The sequence below is a fragment of the Stenella coeruleoalba genome (assembly GCF_951394435.1).
Source record: "Stenella coeruleoalba genome assembly, chromosome: 1".
NCBI lineage: Eukaryota > Metazoa > Chordata > Mammalia > Artiodactyla > Delphinidae > Stenella > Stenella coeruleoalba.
In genome coordinates this window covers 5717827-5735064 of record NC_137169.1, presented here as the reverse complement: position 1 = coordinate 5735064, position 17238 = coordinate 5717827, and the positions used below count along the sequence as shown (strand labels likewise).

General features: G+C 38.0%; 1 protein-coding gene across 5 annotated transcripts in view; it reads right to left on the bottom strand.

The window, feature by feature from the left end:
• PER3 (period circadian regulator 3) overlaps nucleotides 1-17238 on the bottom strand; it is a 64213-nt gene that overhangs the window by 23545 nt on the left and 23430 nt on the right. For all 5 annotated transcript variants that reach the window (XM_079913570.1, XM_079913571.1, XM_079913572.1 and 2 more), the window contains 3 exons: nucleotides 9157-9289; nucleotides 8270-8394; nucleotides 7859-8026 (listed from right to left, as the gene is read on the bottom strand). In XM_079913570.1, coding sequence (XP_079769696.1) covers nucleotides 7859-8026; nucleotides 8270-8394; nucleotides 9157-9289 — 426 coding nt within the window. The remainder of the gene's footprint in view (nucleotides 1-7858; nucleotides 8027-8269; nucleotides 8395-9156; nucleotides 9290-17238) is intronic.

Here is a 17238-nt window from a genome sequence, read left to right as displayed (position 1 = left end):
TGAGAAGACAGTGGGGCAGCATCTTTAAGGTACTGAAAGATAAACACTGTCAACCTAGAATTCTACGCTCTGATAAAATGTCTTTAAAACAAGAAGGTGAAATAAAGACATTTTCAGACATACAAAAATGGGAAGAATTCATCATCAGTAGACCTGTACTACAAGAGACAGAAAAGGAATACCCTCAGGCAGAAGGAGAGTGATATCAGATGAATCTACGTAAAGGAATGAAAAGCACTGGAAGAGATAACTACAGGGGTAAACATTTAAACCTCTTTCAAAGATAATAACTATGTAAGTAAGCATAATAACAATGTAGTGTGGGATTTCTAACATATGTAGAAATATATGCCAATAGACAAAGGCCAAAGGGGGGAACTGGAAGTATAGTACTTTAAGTTTCTTATACTATGCATTAAATGGTATAATATCTCTAGAAGGTAGACTGGCAAAAATTAAATATATACATCATAAACTCTAAGCAACCACTAAAATAAAGCCCACGTTAAATACCAAGACATACATAGGTTAAAAGTAAAGGGTGGAAAAAGATATAACATGTTAACACTAATCAAAAATAAAAAAAGAACGCTGGAGTGAATATAGTAACATAAGACAAAGTATATTTTAGAGCAAAGAATAGACAAACGATAAGAAGGTCATTTCACAATGATAAAAGGATAAATTCATCAAAAGGACACAGCAATTCTAAACATTTATGCACAAAGTAAGAAAGCTTCAAAATGCACGAAGCAAAAACTGATAAAATGGCAAGGAGAAATAGACAAGCCCACAATCACAGCCAGAGACTTCAACACTCCTCCTGAGGTACAGCAAGGATTCAGAAAACTGGGGGATAGAGAAGACTTGAACAAGACTATCAACCAACCTGACCTAGTTCACACACTGGGCAGAATAAACATCCTTTCCAAGTGCATACAGAACATTTACCAAGATAGACCATATACAGACCATAAAACAAGCCTCAATAAATTTAAAAGAATTCAAGTTTTGTATTTTCTCTGACCAAAATGGGATTAAATTAGAAATCAATAACATAAAGAGGTCTGGAAAATCTCTAAATATGCTTTCTAAATAATATATGATGAGATATATATATATATGACATTGGTGATAATGTAAATGATTTCAGAGAAGATATAAAAAGGGATATTAGGCAGCATTTGAACATGATGAAAATGAAATGAAATACATCAAAATGCGTGAAACGCAGCTGAGAGTAAAAGAAAAATTTACACTAAAATCCACTAGGGAAGAAATATCTGAAATCAATGACTTCAGCTTCCATCTTAAGAAACTGGAAAAACAAGAGCAAGGTAAAACAAAAGTAAGCAGAAGAAAGGAAATAAGAAAGATTAGAGTAAAAATATGTTAAGTATTGTAGAAAACAGAAAAATAATAAAGAGAGAAAATCAATAAAATTTTAAGCTGGCTCTTTGCAGAGAACAGTAAAATTGATTAAACTCTAGCAAGACTGATGAGGAAAAAAAGAGCAGATATAAGTTACCAATTTCAGAAATGATAGAGGAAACATCACTAGAGACCCTACTATCACTAGACATCAAAAGAATAATAAGGGAACATTATAAACAACTTTTTCCAATAAACTTGACAACTTAGACAAAATCGACCAGTTCTTTGGGACATACACACTAACAAAGATCACTCAACAAGAGGTAGAAAACCTGAATAGCCCCATATCTACTTAAAAAATTGAATTTGTAGTTAAAAACTTCTCCACCAAGAAAACTTCAAGCCCAGATGGCTTTACTGGTGAGTTTGAGCAAACATTTAAGGAAGAAAAAATACCAATTCTACATAAAGTCTTCTAGAAAACTGAAGAGAACAAAACACTTCCCAGCTCATGCTATGAGGCCAGGAGTATCCTGATACCAAAACCAAAGTCATTAAAACAAAAGCAAACAAAATGACAGACCAATCGCTCTCATAAACATAGATCTCGAAATTCTTATGAAAATTTTAGCAAAATGAATCCAATATATAAAAAAGGAAATACATCATGACCAAGTGGGGTTTAACCCAGGAATGCAAAGATATTTTAACATTTAAAATTGAAGAAGACACAAATACATTGAAGGATATTTCGTGCACATGGATTGGAAGAATCAATATTGTTAAAATGTCCATGCTACCCAAAGTAATATACAAATTCAAGGCAATCTCTATCAAAATTCCAATAGCATTTTTCAGAGAAACAGAACAAACAGTCGAAAAATTTGTATGGAAACATCAAAGACCCTGAATAGCCAAAGCAATCTTGAGAAAGAAGAACAAAACTTTTGCCCAGCAAAGGAAATGATCAACAAAATGAAAAGGCAACCAACTGAATGGGAGAAAATATTTGCAAATCATATACTTGGTAAGTGGCTAATATCCAAAATATATAAAGAGCTCATACAATTCAACAGCCAAAAAAACAAAAAAATAAGCAATCTGATTTAAAAATGGGCAGAAAACCTAAAAAGACATTTCTCCAAAAAAGACATACATATGGCCAAAAAGCACATGAAAAGATGCTCAACGTCACTGATTATTAGAGAAATGAAAATCAGAACTACAATGAGATGTCACCTCACACTGGTGAGAATGGCCATCATCAAAAGGTCTACAAATAATAAATGCTGGAGACGGTGTGGAGAAAAGGGAACCCTCCTACACTGTTGGTGGGAATGTAAATTGATACAGCCACTATGGAGGACAGTATGGAGGTTCTTTAAAAACTAGAGTTGCCATACGATCCTGCAATCCCACTCCTGGGCATATATCCAGAAAAGACAAAAACTGCAAAAAGATACATGCACAGCAGTGTTCACAGCAGCAGTATTCACAATAGCCAAGACATGGAAGCAACCTAAATGTCCATCAACAGAGGAATGGATAAAGAAGATGTGGTATATATACACAATGGAATATTACTCAGTCATAGAAAAGAATGAAATAATGCCATTTGCAGCAACATGGATGGACCTAGAGATGATCATACTAACTGAAGTAAGTCAGACAGAGAAAGACAAATATCTTATGATGTCCCTTACATGTGGACTCTAAAAAAATGATAAAATGAACTTATTTACAAAACAGAAACAGACTCACAGACTTAGAACACAAGCTTATGGTTACCAGATGGGAAAGGTGGGGGAGGAGGAGGGATAAATTAGGAGGTTGGGATTAACATATACAAACTACTATATATAAAATAGATAATCAACAAGGACCTATGTATGGCACAGGGAACTCTACTCAATACTCTGTAATAACTTATATGGAAAAAGAATCTGAAAAAGAATACATATATGCATGTGTACAATTAAATCACTTTGCTGTGGTATACCTAAAACTAACACAACATTGTAAATCGACTATACTCCAATATAAAATTAAAAAACTAAAAAAAATAACATAAAAGAAGATTGGTCAAAAGCCAAAATAATAATAATAATGTGTTTGTAAGGATGTGGAGAAAAGGGAACCCTTGGGCACTGCTGGTGGGAATGTAAACTGGTGCAGTCACTTTATAAAACCGTACGGAGGTTCCTCAAAAAACTAAAACTAGAACTATCATATGAATCAGCAAGTTCACTACTGGGTATTTATCTGAAGAAAACAAAAACACTAATTTGAAAAGATAAACGCACCTCCACGTTCACTGGAGCACTATTTACAACAGCCAACACATGGAAACCACCGAAATATCCATCAATGGATGTACAGAGAACCCCCGGTCTACACACACACGCACACGCACACACACATACAGGAATATTATCCAGCTATAAAAAAGGATGAAATCTTGCCATTTAAATAACACAGATGGACCTTGATGGCATTATGCTAAGTAAAATAAGTCAGACAGCGAAAGACAAATATCATGTGATCTCTCTTATATATGGAATCTAAAAATAAATTATTTAAAAAAGTCAAGCTCACAGATACAGAGAACAGATTGGTGGTTGCCAGAGGCGGGGGGGTGGGTGAAATGGGTGAACGGTTTTTCTTTTCAGTTTAAATAAACTGAATGAAATAAAAATAGTTAATTCATCATATTAACAAACTGAAAAAGAAACTAAAAAAGAAAAATCTTATGATCATCTCAACAGATAGATCTGACAAAATCCAACATCCATTTCTGATAAAAAAAATTCTGAGGATATTAGGAATAGAAGGGAACGTCCTCAATTTGATAAAGTACATTTATGAAAAACCTAGGACTAACATAATTAATGTTTTTTCTCCAAGATCAGGAAAAACATAAGAATAGTTGCTCTTGCAACTTTTATTCAATATTTATTAGAGGCTCTAGCCAGTTCAAGAAGGCAAAAAACAAACAAAAGATTAAAAAGAAGATTGGAAAAGAAGTAAAACTGACTTTCACAGACATGATCATACATGTAGAAAATCCTATGGAATCGACAAAAAGTTTCTAGAACTAATAAGTGAGTTTAGCAAGCCTGTAGAATAAAAGATTAATATACAAAAATCAATTATATTTTTATATACTAGCAACAAACAATTGGAAACTGACATTAACAATAATCCTATTTATAATATAAAATACTTGAGGTTAAAACTGACAAAAGATATGCAAGATCTGTACACTGAAAACTGTAAGATATTACTGTGAGGAATTTAAGAATACCTAAATAAATGAATAGATATACCAGGTTCATGGATTAGAGGACTCTACATTTTTGAGATATCAATTCTCCCCAAGTTGATATATAGATTCAATATATCAATTCAAATCCCTGCAGGGCTTTTTTTTTTAATTAAAAAAAATTTTATTTACTTAATTTATTTATTTTTGGCTGCGTTGGGTCTTCGTTGCTGCGTGTGGGCTTTCTCTAGTTGTGGTGAGCGGAAGCTACTCTTCGTTTTGGTGTGCGGGCTTCTCATTGTTGTGGCTTCTCTTGTTGCAGAGCACAGACTCTAGGCACGCAGGCTTCAGTAGCTGTGGCTCGTGGGCTCAGTAGTTGTGGCTCGTGGGCTCTAGAGCGTAGGCTCAGTAGCTATGGCACTCGGGCTTAGCTGCTCCATGGTATGTGGGATCTTCCCGGACCAGGGATTGAACCCGTGTCCCCTGTGTTGGCAGGCGGATTCTTAACCACTGCACCACGAGGGAAGCCCCGCTGCAGGACTTTTTGAATTAGAATATTCAAAGCAATCTTGAAAATGAACAAAGTTGGAGGATTTACACTACCTGATTTCAAGACTTACTATAAAACTATAGGAATCAAAACTGTGTGGTACTTGGCATAAAGGGTTTATCAATTTTTGTTCATCTTCAGAGAAGCAACTTTGAGCTTTAATTTTCTGTACTGTCTGTTTTTTACTCTGTTGATTTCTGCTTGTATCTCTATTACTTCCCTCCTTCTACCTGGGTTTATTGTGTTTTTGGTTTTGGCTTGTTTTATTTTTGGCTAGCTTCTTAAAGTGGAACTTTAGATCCCTGATTTGAGACTTTTCTTCTCCAACATTAGCATTTCAAGTTATTAATCTCTTTATAAATATCTTACTTTTACTGATTTCTAATTGAATTAACTCTAGCCAAAGAGTGTAGTTTGTAAAACATCAATTATTTCAAATTTGAGACTTGTATTACATCTCAACCTATTTTATATCTCAGTGAACATATCATGTGCACTTGAAAAGAATACGTATAATGCAGTTATTGTGTGTTGTGTTCTCTAGATATCAATTAGGTCAAGTGGCTGACTGCACTGTTCAGATCATCTATTTCGTTAAGATGTTTTAACATTTGCAGAAAAGGGGTGTTAAGTTCTTCAACTATGATTATGGAAAGACTTTCTCTGACTCACTCAATTTTTGCTTCATATCTTTAAAGGTGTGTTATGAGTGAAAACACTTCCATGTTTGTTATTTATTAGATGAACTGGCTACTTTGTCACAATGAAATGTCTCTGGTGAGACTCCCTCCTGAAGTCTATTATTAAAACAGGCACTCAGCCTTTTTAGGCGTGTTGTTTGGATTGTGCATCTTCCCCATCCAATTGTTCTCAACCCATTTGTGAATTTATATTTAAATTGTACTCTGCAGACAGCATATACTTGGGTCTTGATTTATTTTTATCTGTTCTGACAATTTCTGCCATTTTATGTAATTATAGACTTGTTGGATTTAGAGCTATTATTTTATTGGTTTGATAGGTTCCCTGGTTTTATTGTTGTTGTTGTTGCCCTAATCGTCCTTTCCTATCCTTCTTTTGGATTATTTGTTTTTTAAATTTACATTTTAGTTTATCTCTTGGCTTTTTAGCTAATTTTTATATCTCATACTCCATCAACCCTGATATAGATTTTAAAATATCTGTAATGGCAATGGTTTCTGGAGACTAATTGTCAGTGTTTGATTCTCTACTCTGCCACTTGTTTGCTGTGTGACTTTGGGCAAGTTGTTACTTAACCTGTTCGTGCCTTAATTGCTCCATATATAAAACAGAAGTAATAACTTGCAGAGAAATGCATTTGGGGTCAAGGTCCTCAGACCCAACTCATTATTAGCATAAGGTATAAACTCCAGGAGTACGGGCTTTCCAGAAAGCAAAAGACAGATGCAGTTCAAGAACATCTGGACTCTGATTCTGCTTTCTCTCCTTAGAATAAAGATGAGCACCTGTAGATGCTGAGACTGGTTTAAGGTCAGGAGAAATGATTATCAGTAAATATCCCTTATTCTTTAAATGAAAGCACGTAGATTGTAGTATAGATTCTTTCAAAACAGTCATACAAAACCAGAGTATACAAAGTATAGTGGCACAGTCAAAAAAAGAGCTTTCCATGTTGGGTGAGGCCCTACCTTGCATGGACTGTGTCGCTAACAGCTACACGCCCATACAGGAATCCAAAGCATTTAAGAATAGGTACACTATAAACACGCATCTGCTCCTCTCCTGAGGGACTAGCTCAACTCCAAAACAACTCTACCCGTGGCTAATTAGAAATAATAGAAATAACAGAATAAGATATACAGAAATCATCTAATAGTATAATATAATATCAATAATATAATAAAAAAAAACCAGAAATAATCTAGTCTCACAACAGCTGTCGATCTGGTCTTTTCCCACCAATCCACAATCCACCTAGTAACATAACGTTCTCCACCTCAAAGGGTGGTTGTGAGGATTAAATGAATTAATTTATATGAAGAACTAGGGGAAGGGAATGGTACACAGTCACAGCTCAGCATATGGTAACTTATATACCAAAGACTAGCAAAGGTGTTAGACATAATCCGAAAACCTGATTGAACACGTTTGTCACCATTTCCTCATCCACCAAACCCTCACGAATAATGCAAAAGTGAAAAAGGATAGGAGACAGTAAAAAGGAATAAAAAGAAGGCATCAGAATAGCTCACCAAATCATTATGTTAAAGGAAGAGCATTTCAAACATCCTGTCCTCACTGTTACCAAACAAAATTTGAATGTATATATGACCCATCTAGTCACAACTACAGTCCAAGTTTGAATTGGACACTTTCTTTCAAGGTCAGCAACAAAGTGACCCAAGGCAGTCCCATCAACAATTGAGGGCTTATTATTATGTATCAGGTACTATTCTAGGTGCCTTAAGTGTGTCAAGAGTTGACAGGCAAAGGACATAACTAAGAAATACAGTCCTAAGTATGTAACCAACATAAACATGATGATTTTTCCAAAAATACTGTAACTGAATTAAAGAAAAAAGTATTTATAATTTAGATGTCATTGCTAAGTAAATGGCATTAATGACTTGTTTTCTCACGACGGTGTATTTAACGTTGAGTGTATTTTAAAATAGAAGGTACCATGGTACCTGACTCCAGTGGTGGCATGTGAACAACGGTGCCGCTGTAGCTGCACTGCCTCACGTCCAGGCTCAGAGCCTCCTTGGTCAGGGCCTGTGGCGCTCCTCCTTCAGCATCTGTGGACCGTCCATTAGCTGGCATTTCTGATGTAGGTACGGCTGGGATCTGAGAAACAGCTGGTGATGTAAGAGCAACTGACAGTGAAAAGAAAAATTCCCAACTGGAAATTCAATATTAAAGACCCAAACAGTTTACACCCACTTATAAGTGACAAGTTAAAACCTACTGGCCATAAAGAGGCAATGTGGATTCTTTGTGATTACAATGAAATAATTAAAGTCAAAAGATTAGAGAGAAAACAGAGAGGGGTGGCTTTGTAATAACTCTCTTGATCTAACTATGAAAGGCATTCCTGTCACCTTGCAGTGCTTGGACATCATCTGCTCTGTGGCTTTGTCCGTCTTCTTCCGAGGACGAGGAAGTCGTATTTGTACAGGAGATACACTTTCTCTTCAAAGCTGGAATGTCGTAGCTCTTCAGGTACCTGCAACAAGGTAATTCGGTTGCGTATTCCTACCTGCTCCCACTTTGCCATCCTCCACCTTTCTGCTTTTCTCACGCCACCTCTGTTTGGGGTATTTCACATTCTTTTTTTTTTTGGCCGCGCTGCACGCCATGTGGGATCTTAGTTTCCCGAACAGGGATCGAACCCTGTGCCCCTGCAGTGGGAGCGCAGAGTCTTTACCCCTGGACCACCAGGGAAGTCCCTCACTTTCTTCCTGGGTGAAGGCTTCCCTGACCATCCTGGCCTACATCACGGGGTTGTTACATTTCCCTGACTATGGTCTTGAACTGTTCGCCAAATCTTAATTTTTATGAGTGTAGGTCTTGTCTTCTGAACTATATTCAAAGAAGGGATGCATCTTCTAATTTTTTGCATCCCCCCAAATGTTCAATTTATTATGAGTTGTTAGTAGTAGATATCCATTGATTTATAGTGAAAAATAAACAGCTGATAGAGGGGCTTCCCTGGTGGCGCAGTGGTTGAGAGTCCGCCTGCCGATGCAGGGGACACGGGTTCGTGCCCCGGTCCGGGAAGATCCCACATGCCGCGGAGCGGCTGGGCCCGTGAGCCATGGCTGCTGCGCCTGCGCGTCCGGAGCCTGTGCTCCGCAACGGGAGAGGCCACAACAGTGAGAGGCCCGCATATCGCAAAAAAAAAAAAAAAAAAATGATATAAAGGCCCCATAGTGACAACATACGCTTCTGGAAAAACTAACATGTTATCAAAACTTGTGTCTCATACCTGACAACGCTATCAATACAGTTTATCTGCTGATAGGATGGGCTATGCTGACACCTTCTCAAATCCTCACAAGACTCGGGGTACATGCTATTATTTTTTAATGTCTGGAAGGAAGAAAAGGTCTTCTGCTCATCTGAAAGAGAATGAAAGGATGCACAATTTAAAATATCACATGCTTGAGAATATGTATTTATTCAGCAAAATTAAATAGTACTTTGGGATATACATGATACTTTAGGACATATACAGTAAATATTATGTAGTTATTAAAAATGAGCTCAGATTTAAATGCACTGATATAGAAAGATATCACCTAGAACAATTACATGAATAATTTCATATCTATCTTTTAAAAATAGGAGTAAAACAACTGCTTCAGGCAAAGATTACCAAGGAATAAAACCAAAGGTGAAAGGTTGACGGGGACCTTCACAATGTTACTACCTGTACAACTGACTGATCTTGGCATCACTAAGGGGCATGACAGACATAGTGCATTGCTTATGTGTTGCAACGGAGAGTACACAGCACTGCTTGTGTTGAACTGGTGTCCAACAGAACGTTCTACAATGACAGAATTGTCCTTTATCTGTGCTGTCCAACCTGGTAGCCACTAACACCAGACCCAGCGACTAGCATTTGAAGTGTGGCTACAGCAACTGAGGAACTAAATTTCACATTTTATTTATTTGTAATTAATTTGAATTTAAATTGCAAAATGCGGTTAGTGGCTACCATACCAGATAGCAGAGGTATAGAGAGAGGAAAAAAGACCTCAGTCTGGAGTGCTGAAGAACTTGAACTTTCAGTAGAGAATAAGCCAGAAGGAGACTTATCCAGGAAGAGACAGATCCTGCAAGGTCTGGTGTCATGGAAACCAAGAGGGGAAACTATTTCAAGGAAGAAGAGTAAAGAATTATGCAAATGCTGTTGAGAGACTAAGAAATATTAGCTACTGTTGATACTATTAATAAAGGTTAGTTTAGCTGCTTGGAAGAGGCTTCTCTATTTTCAGAGGGAATTATGGAAAACTGCTTCACTTTCACTCATTAATTTTACTTTTTTTTTTTTTCTTTGCGGTACGCGGGCCTCTCACTGTTGTGGCCTCTCCCATTGCGGAGCACAGGCTCCGGACGCGCAGGCCCAGCGGCCATGGCTCACGGGCCCAGCCGCTCCGCAGCATGTGGGATCTTCAGACACCGGGGCACGAACCCGTGTCCCCTGCATCGGCAGGCGGACTCTCAACCACTGCGCCACTAGGGAAGCCCTAATTTTACTTCTAATTTTTTAATAATTTTCAACTTGAAGGTTTCAAAGGGTTACAAAAATGGTAGAGAGTTCCCATATACCATTCACCCAGCTTCCACTAATGTCACACCTCACATAACCATAGGAAAATGAATGATACTAGGAAATTAACAGTGGCATACTGAGCTACCGTCCATTTGGATTTCACCTGTTTTCCCACTAAGTGTCACTTTTCTGGTCCAGAAGTCCAACCAGGGTGTCACAAGTGAATTTAGTTGTCAAATGCCTCCTTAGTCTTTCCTTGTCTTTCATGATCCTGACACTTTTGAAGAGTACGGGGCAGGAATTTTTTAGAAATGTCCCTCCATTTGCGTTTCTCTGGTGTTTTCTTATGATTAGGTTGAGGTCATGCATCTTGGGGAAAATTGCCACAGAAGTGCAGTTCATGATGGTGATGTTTTATTATTGACACATTAACCTTGATCATTGGTTAAGGTGACGCCTGCCAGGTTTCTCTTATGTAAAGTTACTATTTTACAACGTAATAAAAGATGTAAGCAATAAATGTTCTGGAGGAATACTTTGAAGCCATGCAAATATCCTGTTTCTTTTATACTTTCACCTATTGTTTGCACAACACTGTGAATATACTTAATGCCACCAAACTGTACATTTAAAAATAGGAAATTACATACCTAAAACGACAATTTTAAAGAACCTTTCATCTAATTTTAGCACTCACTGGAGGATATGCCCTGCAACAGTTACTACTGTGGAATCCTTTCTTCATTCTCTAAGTCTTATTGAAATACAATTGACATACAGTAGTAAGTTTAAGGCGTACAGCATAATGGCTACGGCGGCATTCTAATAGCAATTTCCTGTTTTTTTTTTATTCCTACATTAATCAAACTTTTTCTATTAGGAAGAGTTTCCCTTCTCCCCTTTCCCTTTTATTTATTCATCCAATCATTTATCAGCAGGGACTCCTGGATACTCATTTGCTGTGTTATAATCCAATACTATCATTATTTATTTTGTTGCTCAAATTGTTCCAGGTTTGGTCATTACGTGCTCTTTCAAGTTGTCTCCTGTGTCCCTCGGACATGCCATTTTCTCCCTTTTTTCTTGAGCACTTCCTTACTTCCTTACTTCTCTGGTTTCTTTTACGGGAAAAACACATAGGAACTAAGACCTGGGTGCTGGGTGTGCTCATTGGTAAATGTGTCCCTCCTTGTAGGTCCCCTCAATGGACAAAACAAATATATATCTGTATGTATATCAACTCTTGTCTGTCCATCCGTCCATCCATCAAGCAAAAAGGCATGAGTTCATGCTGATACCCTTAACTCCAATCCAGCCCCAGAGCTCACGCTAGCATTCCCTCTGCTCATTTGCTATGTCCCTCTCCAGTAGCGAGGAATCTCATTATCTGCAATGTGTTTGCCTACTTGCTCAGTTCTACTGTGCACGTAAAGTAGCTTCAGAATTGCTAGCCTGCACTATGGTGAGAAGTCAGTTTCCTGAACACTGTGTTTGTGTACATTCATGTTTTGGATTTAGTGCTGGGGTGTCCAGCGAAGACACCGATTTGCAAAGCTACTCAGCAACTTTCTTCCCCACCTGCTTCAGGATGTTTATGCCATTAGTTTGTAACTTGGTGAGGGTCACTTGTCACAGCCTATGCCTCATCTTGGGTTCCCTCTACATTCTGGGGTGGGGTGAGGCACAACAGATCTATGAGTTTTAACAAATGCACAGCCAGTTGTGATTCCACCACCAGAGCAACGAAAAGAACGTTCCTCTCACTCAAACAGTTCCCTCCAGCTGCCTCTTTGCAGTCAACACATCCCGCAACCTTAGCAAATACTGATCTGTTTTCCGGACCTACTGTGTTCCAGAAGTAATGCCTTCCCAGAACAGAACCACACAACATGCAACCTTTTAGCTCTGGCTTCTTTAACTTAGCAAAATGCATTTAAGATCCATCTGCATTGCTGCATGAATCAAGTTCATTTTTTTTTTTCTTTTCTCTTTTTTTTTTTTTTTTGCGGTACACGGGCCTCTCACTGTTGTGGCCTCTCCCGTTGCGGAGCACAGGCTCCGGACGCACAGGCTCAACGGCCATGGCTCATGGGCCCAGCCGCTCCGCGGCATGTGGGATCTTCCCGGACCGGAGCACGAACCCGTGTCCCCTGCATCGGCAGGCGGACTCTCAACCACTGAGCCACCAGGGAAGCCCAAGTTCATTTTTCTTTATTGCTGAGTAGTATTCCATTGGGTGGATGTATCACAGTTTATCTACTCACCTGCTGAATGACATGGAAGTTGTTTCCAATTTTGGGTGAGTGTGAATAAAGTGTCATAAACATTTTCAGACAGGATTTTGTGTGAACTTGCTTCTTTTTTTCACTTGGGTAAATAACTAAGATTGGAATTGCTGAGTAATATGGTAAGATTATAAGATATTTAACTTTATAATAAACTGCTGCATTTTCCAAAGCGGCTGCACAATTTTACATTACCCTCAGCAACGTGACAGCTCCAGTTACTCTGCATTCTTGCCAGAACTTAGTATTGTCAGTTTTCGTTCTTTTAATTTTAGCCATTTTAACGGGTGTGTGATGTGTTTTTAACTTCCTAATGACCAATGAGATTGAGTGTTGTTTCATATGCTATTTGCCATCTATACCTTCACTGGAAAAGTGTTTAGATCTCTTGACCATTTTAAAATTGGGATGTTTAACTTCTTATTGTTAAATTTTGAGAGTTCTTTATGTATTCTGGATACAGCTCTTTATATATAATTTGCAAATATTTTGTCTTTTCATTGTCTTACCAATGTCTTACCAACGTCTTTCAATGAAACAGTTTTAATTTCAATAAAGTCTAATTTATCAATTTCTTTCTTTTATGGATCATGCTTTTGATGTCATATCTAAAACCTCTTTCCAAACCCAATATTACAAAGATTTTCTCCTATGTTTTCTTCTAGAAATTTATATTTTAAAAATTGAAGTATAATCGACAGGCAACATTCTATCAGCCTCAAGTGTACAACATAATGTGTCAACATTTGTATACACTGCAAAATGATCACAATAATCTAGTTACCGTCTGTCACCATATAAAGTTAAAGAATGTTTTTCCTGTGATAAGAGCAACTTTCAAATCTGCAGTACAATATCACTGACTATAGCCCCCAAGCTGCACGTTACATCCCTATGATTTATTTGTTTTATAGATGGAAATTTGTACCTTCTGATCCCCTTCACCCATTTTGCCCACCTCCCAACCCCCTTCCCCTCTGGCAACCACCGATTTATCCTCTGTATCTAGGAGCTCTGGTTTGTAGTTTTAGATTCCACATACAAGTGAAATCATATGCTACTTGTCCTTCTCTGACTTATTTCATGTAGCATAATACCCCTGAGGTCCCTCCGTGTTGCCACAAGGAAGATGTCATTCTCTTTTTGTAGCCAAATAGTATTCTATTCTCTCTCTATACCAGTTCCTTTATCCAATCACCCACGGATGCACACTTAGGTTGTTTCCATATCTTGGTTATTGTTAATAATTCCGCAGTGAACATAGTGGCGCACATATTTTTTCAAATTAGTGTGTTCATTTTCTTCAGATAAATACTCATAAATGGGACTGCTGGATCATATGGTAGTTCTATTTTTAATTTTTTGAGGAAGCCCCATACTGTTTTCCATAGAGGCTGCACCAATTTACATCCCCATCAACAGTGTAAATGGGCTCCCTTTCCTCCTCGTTCTCACCAACACTTGCTATTTCTTGCCCTTTTGACGACGGCCATTCTGACAGGTGTGAGCTGGTATCTCGTCGCGGTTTTGATTTGCTGCAGTCCCCGGCTATCACTGTGGATTTGTTTATTTCTCCTTGAAGTTTTTATCAGTTTTTGCTTCGTGTATTTTGAAGCTCTGATGTTAGATGCCTAAACAGGGTTGTTTTATATTCTCAGAGAATCACCCCCCTTGTCTTTATGCAATATCTCTCTGAAGCCCTTGTTCTAAAGTCTACGTGTCTGACCTTAATATAGCTTTCCCGTTTTCCTTTGATTCCTGTTAGCATGGTATACCTTTTCTAACCTTTTACTTTTAACCTATGTTTTTAATTTTCATAATGGGTTTTTGTAGATAATAGGTAGCTGCATCTTGTTTTTTCATCCAATTTCACAATTTCCAAGTCTTTTCACTGATATACTGAGATCATTCACATTTAATGTGATTGATGTAGCTGGATTAAAATGTACCTCTTGCTGTTTTCCATTTGTTCCATCTGGGTTTTTTGTTTCTTTTTTCCTCCTTTTCTACCTCATTTTGGGTTAAGTGTTTTAAATTACATTTTAACACCTCTACTGACATTATTTACACTTCTTTAAAAACTTTTACTAATAATTGTCCTAAAGTTTACAATATACATCTTTAAGGACTCAGTTTCTATCTCCAAATAGCATACTCCAAATACTATAATATGGGACGAATTTACACAGTATATTCCTAATACCTCACTCCCATCCTTTGCAGTATTTTTACACATGTTATACGTGCAGAATACTATTGTTGCTTCAGTTAGTTATGTTTTACGGTAATTAAAAATAAGTAAAAAATAAAATTTATTTTATCTTCATTTATTCCACTTCCAGTGCTCTTCATTTCTTTGTGCAGATCCAAGTGTTATGTCTGACATCATGTTCCTTCTACCTTTACAAATTCCTTTAGGATTCTTATAGAACAGATCTGCTGGCAATACATTCCCATAGTTTTTGTCTGAGAAAAATCTTTATATCTCCTTCATTTCTGAAAGATACTTCCCACTGCGCGTACCACTCTACGCTGACGGTTTCTTTCCTTTGAAGATGTTACTCTATTGTGTTCTAACGTTCACAGTCTCTGAAGAAATGTCTCCTGTAATTCTTATTCTTATCTTTGTTTTTCTGTAATCTATCATTTTCCTCTGGTTGCCTTCAAGATATTCTCTTTGGTTTTATTTTAGTTTGAATATGATATGCCCAAGTGTGTGGTGTTTTTCTTTCTTTCTTTTTTTTTTTTTTTTTGTATTTACGCTACTTGATGTTCTTTGAATCTGGAAAATCAGCCATCATTTCGAGTATTTTTCCCGGGATTCCAATTACTCATATGTTGGATCATTTAATCTTGTCCCCAAATTCTTCAAAGGCTCTATCTTGTATGTTCCTTTCTCTTTGTGTTTCAGCTGTGTAATTTCTATTTATCTATCTTCAACTTTACTGATTCTTTTCTTGGTTGAGTGCCCACCAAAGGTATATATTCATCTCCAGCATTTCTAACATTTCCATCTGATCCTTTCTTTCGTGTTCCATCTCGATGCTGTGATTACTTCGGCGGTTTCTGCATGTTACCTACTTTGTCCATTAGAGCCTTTAATGTATTTATTATTCAGAGTGATTTCCAACATCAGCGTCCTACCTGACTCTTGTTCTTGTTCGGATGACTGCTTTGTCTCTTAGGAGGTTTTTTTCCTTGCTTTGCATATGCTTCATAGTTTGCTGAAAAGTGAACATGTATAAGACAGTAGGGACTGAGCATGCCTCTCCTTCCACTAGGTCTGTGTTCCGGTTAATCTAATTAAACTTCAGGCCAGGTCTGAGGTTTGTTGTTGCTATGGTTTCACTCACTGTATGACAGCTTTCAGATCCCTCTAGTGACACTCTGTGCTTCAGGTGGAGGCTGGTTTCCTGAGAGCTCTTTTTTCCAACATCTGCTCCACTTCCAGGCTTTGGTCTTCCCTGCACTGTGCCTCAGAGAAGGTCTGTCTCTTGTAGGTGACTTGAATCAGTCAGTCACAGGATCCAGCACTTACCTCACTTCTCCTTGCAAGTATGTGCCTCTCCTCAGATTTCAGGCCTGCTGGCTGCCCTGTAACCTCAGCACTCTGACGGGTTCAAGAAAGAACACGAACTTGCTGCCCGTCTGGCTTTTTACCTCGTAAGTTTGGAATGATGCTCTTTCCAGCTCTCCCTGAGCAGAAACCAAAGCACTCTCACTCTGAGTTAGTTCAGTGTATGAATCATCTTCTTTCACTTGGGCTTTGCATCACCGTCGCAGTAGAACGTTCAGTTTTCCTCAATTTCCCCAATTACTTCTCTGGCAGCTGGCATCGGTCTGTATGGCTGAGGAAGGAACTTTACATCTCTTTGTTGTTCCTTGCCTTTCCGTAATAAGTTTAAAAGTTTCCCTTCTTTTTTTTAAAAAAAATTTATTTATTTTATTTATTTTTGGCTGCATTGGGTCTTCGTTGCTGCACGTGGGCTTTCTCTAGTTGCGGCGAGCGGGGGCTACTCTTCGTTGTGGTGCACGGGCTTCTCATTGCGGTGGCCTCTCTTGCTGTGGAGCATGAGCTCCAGGTGCATGGGCTTCAGTAGCTGCGGCACGCAGGCTCAGTAGTTGTGGTTCATGGACTCTAGAGTGCAGGCTCAGTAGTTGTATCTCACAGGCTTAGTTGCTCCGTGGCATGTGGGATCCTCCCGGACCAGAGATCGAACCCGTGTCCCCGGCACTGGCAGGCGGACTCTTAACCACTGCACCACCAGGGAAACCCAAAAGTTTCCCTTCTTATTCTATTCTAAAGCATAACCTGCCTTTATAAGAAAGGTAAACATACATACTTAAAACCTTATGTTCTTGTGTGCTCCAGCACCCTGTATATAATAAAATATATACACAATGACCATTTAGTATTTTCCTTTTCATTGGTGTATATCTCTACTCAATTTCTAACATTCGAATTACAACGTTTTCTATCTTTAAGTCACCTTCTTGTTTCTCT